We start from the raw sequence: 10,708 nt of genomic DNA, 5'->3' as shown, positions 1-10,708 counted from the left end.
CAAGGGAACAAAAGAAAGAAGTTGGTTCATTCAAGTACTGGTGATTTCAGGAGGTCCTCTGCAAAGCAGGGACCAAGACTTCTAAGGAGGGCAAGTGACCAACTGCTGCTGGTGCTCCAGCAACTCAGAGGAGAACCACACTGCTAACCCCAGAGCTACAACAGTGACCTTTCAAAGCATCACTGGTCAACTGGTGCTTGTACTTCTAATGAAGAATGAGGGTGATTCTAACAGAGTCAACAAAACTGGAATCCAAAACCAAACTTGGCTACCAAAATGACAGAGTAACTTTCAGCACACAAGAAGGTAAACTCCCTTCTCTCTTCAGCCATCATTCCAGGCTACTTTTACTGGCCCCTCCCTGGCACAGATTCCCAGAAAAGAGCAGGCCAAACAGAAATAGGGTATATAGTGGCACATCTTGGACATGACATTTTAAGAGTACAAAGGTGGGAAGATGTTTACAACTGATAGACATTAGGTTACAAATGAGACTTTCCCGTGCCTTTGCTCAGGAAACATAAAGAAATGACTTCCAGAGGGAAAAAATGAACTTTTAATATTGCTTAGCACACTGAGGAGTAAGTTAAGAACATGATAAGAATCCTTCAGTGAAATATTACTGCTTATGATCCTGCCATAAGAGATCCTTAAATTTTTCTTGAAGCAGTCAGACAGGCCCTAATGCTCCTCTACTATTTAAAAGAAAAGCCAGGGATTTTTTTTTTTTTTTCCTTTGTGAATGAAGTAGGAGCCTTAGTCACTTTCTTCCTCCGTCTCCTCTTCTTCAGTATCCTCTTCCTCCATCATTTCTGGCTCCTTTTTCTTTTTACGCTTCTTACAAAGCACAAGGAAGCAACATACAAATAAACAAATCAAAGGAATAAGCCACAGTAACATGTGAGTGTTCTTTTCCATTTTTGTGTCTTCCGCCTGTTCTGCCTCTTCGGCCTCTTCTTCCTCCTCTTCCTCCTCTCCCTCTCCTTCCTCATCTCCTTGGGGATTACCCGGTGGGCCACTACTATTACTACCTCCACTGCCTTCATCCTTGCAGTAGGGAGGTGCCCATCCGGGGTTGCAATGGCACTCTTGCTTATTATTGCAGACCCCCTTCATGTGGCAGGTCTTAGGCTGACAGGCTTGTGGCTCAGGAACCATACTGACACACCTGCTGTGAACACAGATCTTTTTTTGACCACACATTGTGCCGTCCTTCACCTGGCCGATATCAGGTATGGACATTCCGACATGATAGTCGGTGCCCCAGCAAGTGGTGTCATTGACTTGAAACTGATGCACTGTGGAATGTTCCATCAGATTTGGGATGACTCCCACATTTTCACACTGAACTCTCCCACACAGGATATCAGGGACTTCACATTTCATGTACTCTGTGTTGCTGATACCACAGTGACCAAATCGATTTCCTTGGGTGTTGATTTCTTTGTAGCAACTCTGAGATGCACTCCTTGCATCTTTGCCAAAAATCTCCCTGCACTGTTCATCATGGTTAGCACAGTTCTTTTTATAGCAGTAGGCACTGTCACTACAGGGAATCCCATCCTGCACAAATACATCTTCTGGGCACTGATGCGATGTCCCATTGCACCACTCTGGAAGGTCACATTCATTGACCTGTTTTCTGCACAAGGTCCCTGCTGACCTGACCTTGCAGTTTTTACAGCAAGACCCAAAAGCACAAGCAGCTCCAGGCTTCAGAGCGCAATTCGGCAGACAGCAGGGATCACGTGCACACTGCCCTATGGTTCCACAGTCACACTCCTCTCCTTCTTCGACCACTAGGTTCCCACAATACTTTATCCTAAAGATATTCTCTGGATTTGGAGGAGAGAAGAGACAAAGTCCATTCCTCATCACATTGTCCCAAAACTCGGCATAACTGCAGTTGCTGAATTTACTCGTTACCGATCTGGCAGGATACATTATGCAAAACTGAAGTTCACACACACAAAATTCAGTATCATGCAGCATACCTAAATTATGACCAAGTTCATGGGTAACAGTAAGCCCAAAAGCATACAGACTCTCATCTTCGAAAACCATAACTCCACTATTAAGAGGATTCTGGCATACTCCAGCAACAAAGGCAACTCCAAGCGTAGGGTCAAATGATTTCTTTATGAAAAGATGGGCTGCATCATGTGGCAGTCGCTTATCAAGGTTAAAAAACTTCCAAACAGCAAAATCCTCCAACATATTCTCTATGTCATCAGTGGCAATTTGGTTTATTTCAGTCCAGATTTCAAGCCCAGTTAAAATTACATCAACTGCCAAAGGGCGATACAGGCTATTTATTATGTTGACAGCATTAGCTATATCATTTTGTACTACTGACACATTGCTTCCTGAGAAAATGTATCGAAGATTGTCCACAATCACTACCAGCTCAAGAAACCGCAAGTGGGTCCACCAGCCTGTGTAAGAACTTTGCTTCAGGGTGAAATTATGCAACTCCAATTGGCGTGCTATTTCCTCTTCTGTTAACCCACATCTCATACGTGGGAACTGAGTATCATCGATGTCTATTCTATATACCCAGTGTTCAAATGTGGCAGAAGACCTAACTGGTTCAATTTCATAAGCAAGATCATTTATCTGCAGTATTCCTCGAAAACCTCCAGAACAGGTACTGAGGGCAACCAGAGACTTGGGAGCACCCTCCACATAACCATGATAGTAGCAGTCATCAGGAACAAAAGGCTGATCCTGCTGCAGGGAACGCTGGTCTGTGTAGGTGAACACTGGGAGGGGCCTGGAAACCAAGAACTTCTTGACCTTCATGTGGGCGATGTGTCTTTGGCCCCCAAATCGCAGGCTATAGGAGAGCCAGCCTGGAACCTTTGCATTTCTGCCCCAGCCAGTCACCTTCAAGGGGATCACCAACTCTGGGGAAGAGAAGTGCTGGGAGGGCCTGGCCTGAGAGTGACCAGAAATGAACAGACACACCCCAAACCAGAGCAGCAGGGGAGTGACTCTGAAGTGTACCAGGGCCTCACCCACTGTCATTATGGAGCCACCTGCTCAGGACAGAAGAGGGCAGGGCATCAGGCACTGCTGGTCTGGCTCCTCCCTCTCAGCTGTTGAGGGTGCAGGGATGAGCTTTATGGATCTGTGTCCTGGAAGAACTGGCCCATCAAAGCTGCAACGCTGAAGTGAAAATAGAAAGAAGATCTAGGAGAGGGTGGTTGGGGCAGAGAGGGTAGGGGAGAGAGGGAGAGAGAGGGAGAGAAAGAAAGTGATTTCAATTGGGACAAGGCTTGAATCAATAAAATTCTGGAGTCTGTCTCATATATGTAAGGGCAAGGGATAAGGGAAGAGCAGGTTTACAGGGAAAGAAATGCAGGAAATTCATCATAGATGGGTAATTGTTGAATCCTGTTGTAATATAAGGACTCATTAATATACTATTCTCTAAGCATGAACACTGGCATGACATTTCTCATTTTAGAAAGATTGACGTCTGACTCCCAATTTACTCCCCACCCAAAGTCGACTGGTACTCTGCTAGCTTCAGTAAGCATGTGGACAGCCCATCCAAAACTCACCATTTTTTGGTTTCTTTATTCAGACAGTTTGCTCCATCTCCCCTTCTCTTCTACAGACATCTTATCTAGCTCCCATTCTGTTTGAGGTAAGCAGTCAAAGTAAGTCTCACTTAAGGGACTCATTAGTTTCGGGAGCCCAATCCAGACAAACATGTAATTTGTAACACACTTTCATCTGCAGAAAACCCCTGGACCTTCCAAGGAAGGCAGCTATGTTGACAAAGTAATAGGAATGAGACTGTTATCTGGGGACAAGTCAACAACCCAGTTGCCTCTAATCACAGCATGGAAGCAGCAGCCTTCTCTGCACCTAGCCCAGCTGCATCATGTTCTCAATCATAAGAGACTCACCGTGGCTGTGTTTAGATATATTCCATTCTATATTTTACATGCACGGTGAGTTAGCTGAATTCTCTAGAGAACGTTAGACCGAAGAATTTAAATCTAGAGTCAGTTCACTAAAAGATTCAGAGATCACAATTTGAATGGACTTACTTCATATCTGTTGAAAACATAAATTTTAACTCAAGTAAAAGCTAATTTTCTTCATTTGCTGACTTTCAGTTAAAAGTATCAATAATTTCCTTAACATTTGAAAACAACAGATTTTAAAAAATTGGAGACACATCAGAACATACACTGGTGGCTGAATATTCTAAACACAGACACAAATGGGGTTGACAGTAGAGAGCATAAAAATACTCTCAGTAGTACAATGTCAAGAACATCTGGATAGTCCTAGATACTTTGCCAGAACTAATGGATAGCTCCTGGAAGCCAAGTATACTAGATGCAACTTCTAAGGGAAAGCATCTCTGATATAGGTCAAATCCTAATGACCAGATTTCCTTTCCATGTCTCCCTTCATGATATCCTTGGTATCTGCTACAGATCTGGGGACATTAAGATGGAAATGCGTGAGGTGAAAGAGGACTATTAGAAACAAATCACTGTAAAGAGGAAAATAACTTATATTAAGTAATCTCATCAGAAATAGGACGTGGTGACGAGAAACTTTCAACCCCGAGGGTCTTTACGTCTACCCGGCTTTGTCACTGTTGTACCGTTCAATATGACGGACTGCTGCACGCCAAAGCCCTTCCTCTCCTTCCTGCCAGCACTGCCCGCACTTCAAGTAGTGTCAGAATCTTCCTTGGCATCAGTAATTAACTCTTTCTTCCATGCCAGCAGCTACTTCAACTCCTCAAAACCTCTATCTTACTTTGTCTCCACTCACTTTTAGTCACAGCTAATTCAGGGTTTCTTACACTTAGGTCACAAACCATTCAGGGTCATGAGAAGAATGTAATGAGCCACAACTAAATAAAACAACAGAAAATACGAGACAGCATCACACAAATCATTTATCACCTCCTATATATCACCTGTCACCACAGAAGCTATTAGCAGAACTCTGCTGACATAGCTTATACTGATTATCAACTATTTTCTGAGTCCTAACGCTAAAGTTTATACTTTGTTTATGGAGCTAGAGATGGGAACTGGCACATTATATTTCCCCATTTCTAGCTGGATTCCTGAAAAATGCTGTCAAGAAAAGCCTGAGAGGGAGAATAAAAAGCAAAAGGGAAGGACAAGAGGCTCTTCCTGTTTGCCTGCTGTTACTGTCAGTGACCTTCCCCGTACACCCAGAATGGTCTCTTGCTCTGGTGCTGAGAGTCAGTTACCACATTCTAGAACCAGCTCCATCAATCCTACCAAAGGCACCTAGTGTCAATGCCCCCTGCCAGAGGGCTCAGAACCAGATGTACAGAGCCATCTTCCAGTACTGTGGGCAACCCATACCAGCCAGCCAGTATCTCTTTCTCAGATGTTTCAGGCTATACCACAAAGCTCCCTGATAACGGGTTTGATATGCTCCATGAGAGGAGTAACCCTCTGTCTCTTAGATCTGTGTCAGAGTCCTGGCGGACCTTCTTCCAAGTCCCTAAGGAACCAGTACCAGCTCAATATTACCTAATAGGAAGTACAGCTATCAACTCCACACTACTTTTCTGAGTTCCTAAATTACCAGCATCACCTGGGCTGGTAGTGCTCTATCTTCTACTGTCCAGGTCCAGACCTATGAGGCCACTGTGAGAGCTTCTAGGTTATGAAAACCGCCATCTCTTCCCTTCGTTCCCACAATCTCAGGGGTGCAACTCTCTGTGGTAATTCATACTTCTCTGTACCTCCGTGTTCCCTTTTTACCTTTTTGGCTCTCTAATACTTTTCCAAGAATTTTTATAGTAATTACTCTTGGTGGATTTTTCTTTTCTGGACTAGATCTTGACAAATACATACAGCACTTGGTACCAAGAGTGCTGCCGAGAGAGATAGATAAACTGGGTCTCTGGGATTCGCTTAGGTATGTCCATGGCCTTAACACACTGCTGAACTCCTGTTGAATGGGGGATGGGCTCATAATAACATCACAATTAGTTAAATTTCTCCTCACTGTTGATTGTGATGAAGTGCCCTATTGAAGCAAGTGTGTGGCGGACCAAGGGAAGGCTGTGATGTTGCCTAGAAATATCTCAAAGACTGAGGGGTGGAATGGGTGTATTAAATTCTAATGGACATTTTGCACAATGAGGCTCAAGGCTCTAAGGTCTCAGCTCAGATTGCTGATAACAGGAGACTTAAAAAAAAAAAAAATCTCTCCTTTAGCCACAGAGCGAACTTCAAAGAAAACCAGAATTTAACTGTGGAGTTTCAGAATCACAGCATAAGTTGAATACCAAGATTTGCCAAGACTGTAGCGGGAAATCCGATTGAGACAAAAAAAACACAAAAAAACTTTGACCTTGATAATGGGAGTTCCAGGTCGACTGGATTGGTTCTGAGTATCTAGATCCTCCCAAGACACCTGACATTCCTCTACCAGGGAAGGTGCCTAGACTCCTCTTGTCTGAGAAGCCTAGCCACCTTTAGCTAGAGACCCTGTGATTATCTCAGCTGGGGAAGTTATCCCACCAGGGCATGTCTAGTATCCTCAAGACATACTCCTACTGCCCTTTAATGGCTCTAAATGCAAACCAGAATCTAATTCAATATGCTACAGAGGAAAAGGTTCTTTCCTCTGAATTGAGAGGAAAGAACTTCTACTCAAAATAATGACAATAGTTTACTAATTTATATTGACAAAAGAAAGGAAACAAACCATATTAATAGCAGAAACGATGAAGTCATTACAGAGATAAAGATATATTCAATATGATAAAATTCAGCAGGAGTTTGTATCTTCTTAACAAATAGCTTTGAAATATATAAAGCAAACACCAACAGAACAAAAAGGAGAAATAGAAAAAATTAGAAAAAATAGAAAAGGAGAAATAGAAAAATTCAAAATCTACTTGTAGGTGTTAACATACTTTCTTTCAGCAACAAATACAGCAACAAAACTTAAAAGAGTTAAGTAGAAGATTTAAGCAAACTTAATCAAATTAACCTAATTGAAACAGGCTTCCCAGGTGGCCCTAGTGGTAAGAACCCACTTGCCAATGCAGAAGACATAAGAGACGTGGTTCAATCCCTGGGTCTGGAAGATCTCCTGGAGGAGGGCATGGCAACCCACTGCAGTATTCTTGCCTGGAGAATCCCATGAACAGAGAAGACTGGCAGGCTACAGTCCATAGGGTTGCAAAGAGTCAGACATGACTGAAGCAACTTGGCACACAAGCACACACATGATATTTACCAAAACAGACAATATTTACAGTCATAAAGGAAGTCTTAACAAATGCTAAAAATAAAAACTGCTTAAGGTTCCTTACTTGCAGAATTAAAATTGTGTAAAGAAGAAAAACAAACTAGAAAATAGTAATTTGCTTCAAAGTTAAAGAACAGCCATGATCCAAACATGGTTTAAATGTATAACTGTAAATATTTTGGTCTGAATGAAAATATAACATATTATATTTGTATAACGGAGTTAAAGCAAAAGCTTACATGAAAATTTCTGGCTTTGGGGATACTAGTAGGAAAGGAGAAAGACTAAAAATACTTTGTATAAGATATAATGTCACAAAACTTGAAAGATAACAGCTAATCAATCTTTAACAGCAGAATTAAAAAACAGAGTACCAAAGACATAAAAAACAAACACTGAAAAGAAAATTAAAGCCAAGTTCCTTGTGAAGAACTGACACACACCTACCAGTGATGATCAAGGACTACCCTGGAGAATCGAACTGCGGGCTCCTGCATTGCAGGTGGATTCTTTACCAGCTGAGCTACCTGGGAAGCCCAACTTTTCACAAAGACTTAAAAACAATGACCATATAAACAACTTTATATCGATAAATTTGAAAATTTTAGCAATATGGGAAAATTCCTTGATAAACCACACTAACAAACGTAACAAGAAATCTAAATGGTTCTATATTAACTAGAGGCTGGATCTATAGTAAAAATATAAATTAAAAATAATATATCTTTTCACAAAACCCCCAGTACAGTGGATTCTTCCAACTGTTTTTGGCAGTAATACAAATGACTGAATAGTAATAAATCAGAGATTATCCTTACAAGTTTTATTAATAAAGCTTCAATTGCTTCAACAATAGTAACCTGAGAGCAACTGTTTGAATCTGAAGGAATTACAAATGTCTGTGCTATGATAAAATCTTTAACTATACTGGGATAATGATACCAATTACACTTATATTTAACTCACCTGTTTCACATGTACAAGTGGGTTGATCCTGAAGAGTTACTATTGAGTTTCCTAAACTAGGCAGGGGTGATTGTATTTACACTTGCTATTTCAGTTGTGATTTCTTTACTAAATAAGCCAAATCTAATATGAAGGTAATTATGGAAGGCTGAAAGCAAAAGATAAAACATGTGGATAGTAAAAAGTAAAGAAAGTAGTCAATGTAAACATTATAAAAATAAATCTTATTAAAAGTTGACAAAATATTGACAGTAATAGAAAGGTATAAATCAAGTAGAGAAACATCCAGTATATGATTAAAAAAACAGGGACCATTCCACAGTGTTTTATATGCACATAACAGCATAGCTTCAAAACATACAAAGCATATGTTGAGAGTGAGAGATAATGGAGCAAGAGTTGAGAAATCAAAAAAAAAGAAAAATCCAGGATCATACATGAAGAAGTTTACCAAGAGTAAGCATGCAAAAAAAGTAAAGACATAGAAGAGTTAAACAATATTAATCAAATTGACCTTGATATATATAAAATACTATACTCAAAAACTGTAGAATACACATTATTTTCAAATGCATGTGGGACGTTTACCAAGATTGATGATCTTGGTAAAGATCATTGGTAAAGATCATTTGTGGCTTCTGCTAAGCCACAAAGCATCTACACAAAACTTAAAACATACAAATTGCACAGTGGGTACCCTTCCAATTTCCACTCTGACATGTAGATCTTGTACTCCCACTCTCACAAAAAGAAAAAAACTACACTGAAAAGCAATGAGTTTTCTTCCGTTCACTTTAGTCATTCAGTCTTGTCAGACTCTTTGCAACCCCATGGACCACAGCACGCCAGACCTCCCTGTTCATCACCAGCTCCCGGAGTTCATCCAAACCCATGTTCATCGAGTCGGTGATGCCATCCAACCATCTCATCCTCTGTCGTCCCCTTCTCCTCCTGCCCTCAATCTTTTCCAGCATCAGGGTCTTTTCAAATGAGTCAGTTCTGCACATCAGGTGGCCAAAGTATTGGAGTTTCAGTTTCAACATTAGTCCTTCCAATGAACACCCAGGACTGATCTTCTTTAGGATGGACTCCTTGCAGTCCAAGGAAATCACAAGAGTCTTCTCCAACACCACAGTTGAAAAGCATCAATTCTTTGGCCCTCAGCTTTCTTTATAGTCCAACTATCACATCCATGCACGAGCAATGGAAAAACCATAGCCTTGACTAGATGGACCTTTGTTGGCAAAGTAATGTCTCTGCTTTTCAATATTTTGTCTAGGTTGGTCATAACTTTCCTTCCAAGGGGTAAACATCTTTTAATTTCATGGCTGCAATCACCATCTGCAGTGATTTTGGAGCCCAGAAAAATAAAGACAGCCACTGTTTCCACTGTTTCCCCATCTATTTGCCATGAAGGGATGGGACCAGATGCCATGATCTTCGTTTTCTGAATGTTGAGATTTAAGCCAATTTTTTTCACTCTCCTCTTTCCCTTTCATCAAGAGGCTCTTTAGTTCTTCTTCACTTTCTCCCATAAGGGTGGTGTCATCTGCACACCTGAGGTTATCGATATTTCTCCCGGCAATCTTGATTCCAGCTTGTGTTTCTTCCAGCTCAGCGTTTCTCATGACATACTCTGCATATAAGTTAAATAAGCAGGGTGACAATATACAGCCTTGATGTACTCTTTTTCCTATTTGGAACCAGTCTGTTGTTCCACGTCCAGTTCTAACTGTTGCTTCCTGACCTGCATACAGATTTCTAAAGAGGCAGGACAGGTGGTCTGGTATTCCCATCTCTTTCAGAATTTTGCACAGTTTATTGCGATCCACACAGTCAAAGGCTTTGGCATAGTCAATAAAGCAGAAATAGATGTTTTCCTGGAACTCTCTTGCTTTTCCCATGATCCAGCGGATCTTGGCAATTTGATCTCTGGTTCCTCTGCCTTTTCCAAAACCAGCTTGAACATCAGGAAGTTCACAGTTCACATATTGCTGAAGCCTGGCTTGGAGAATTTTGAGCATTACTTTACTAGTGTGTGAGATGAGTGCAACTGTATGGTAGTTTGAGCATTCTTTGGCATTGCCTTTCTTTGGGATTGGAATGAAAACTGACCTTTTCCAGTCCTGTGGCCACTGCTGAGTTTTCCAAATTTGCTGGCATATTGAGTGCAGCACTTTCACAGCATCATCTTTTAGGATTTGAAATAGCTCAACTGGAATTCCATCACCTCCACTAGCTTTGTTCGTAGTGATGCTTCCTAAGGCTCACTTGACTTCACATTCCAGGATGTCTGGCTCTAGGTGAGTAATCACACCATCATCATTATCTGGGTGGGGAAGATCTTTTTTGTACAGTTCTGTGTATTCTTGCCACATCTTATTAATATCTTCTGCTTCTGTTAGGTCCATACCATTTCTTTCCTTTATTGAAACCATTTTTGCATGAAATGTTCCCTTGGTAT

The 10,708-nt window shown here is 41.2% G+C and overlaps 1 protein-coding gene across 1 annotated transcript; it reads right to left on the bottom strand.

Moving 5' to 3' along the window:
- Positions 1–533: 533 nt before the first annotated feature.
- LOC147364086 (disintegrin and metalloproteinase domain-containing protein 20-like) lies at positions 534–6,900 on the bottom strand. Its single transcript, XM_086319990.1, has one exon. It carries the CDS (start codon positions 3,025–3,027, stop codon positions 757–759), a length of 2,271 nt encoding a protein of 756 aa, XP_086176116.1. The 5' UTR covers positions 3,028–6,900; the 3' UTR covers positions 534–756.
- Between the last annotated feature and the right edge of the window lie 3,808 nt (positions 6,901–10,708).

Source organism: Bos grunniens, chromosome 10 (genome assembly GCF_055505025.1).
Source record: "Bos grunniens cultivar Pamir isolate PY7600 chromosome 10, Bosgru_T2T1.0, whole genome shotgun sequence".
NCBI classification, from domain to species: Eukaryota; Metazoa; Chordata; class Mammalia; order Artiodactyla; family Bovidae; genus Bos; species Bos grunniens.
Note: the sequence above shows the minus strand (reverse complement) of the source record. Positions and strands in the feature narration are given on the sequence as shown.

Coding starts and splice junctions, on each gene's coding strand:
- LOC147364086 (XM_086319990.1), bottom strand. CDS start 3,027: ATGACAGTGGGTGAGGCCCTGGTACACTTCAGAGTCACTCCCCTGCTG.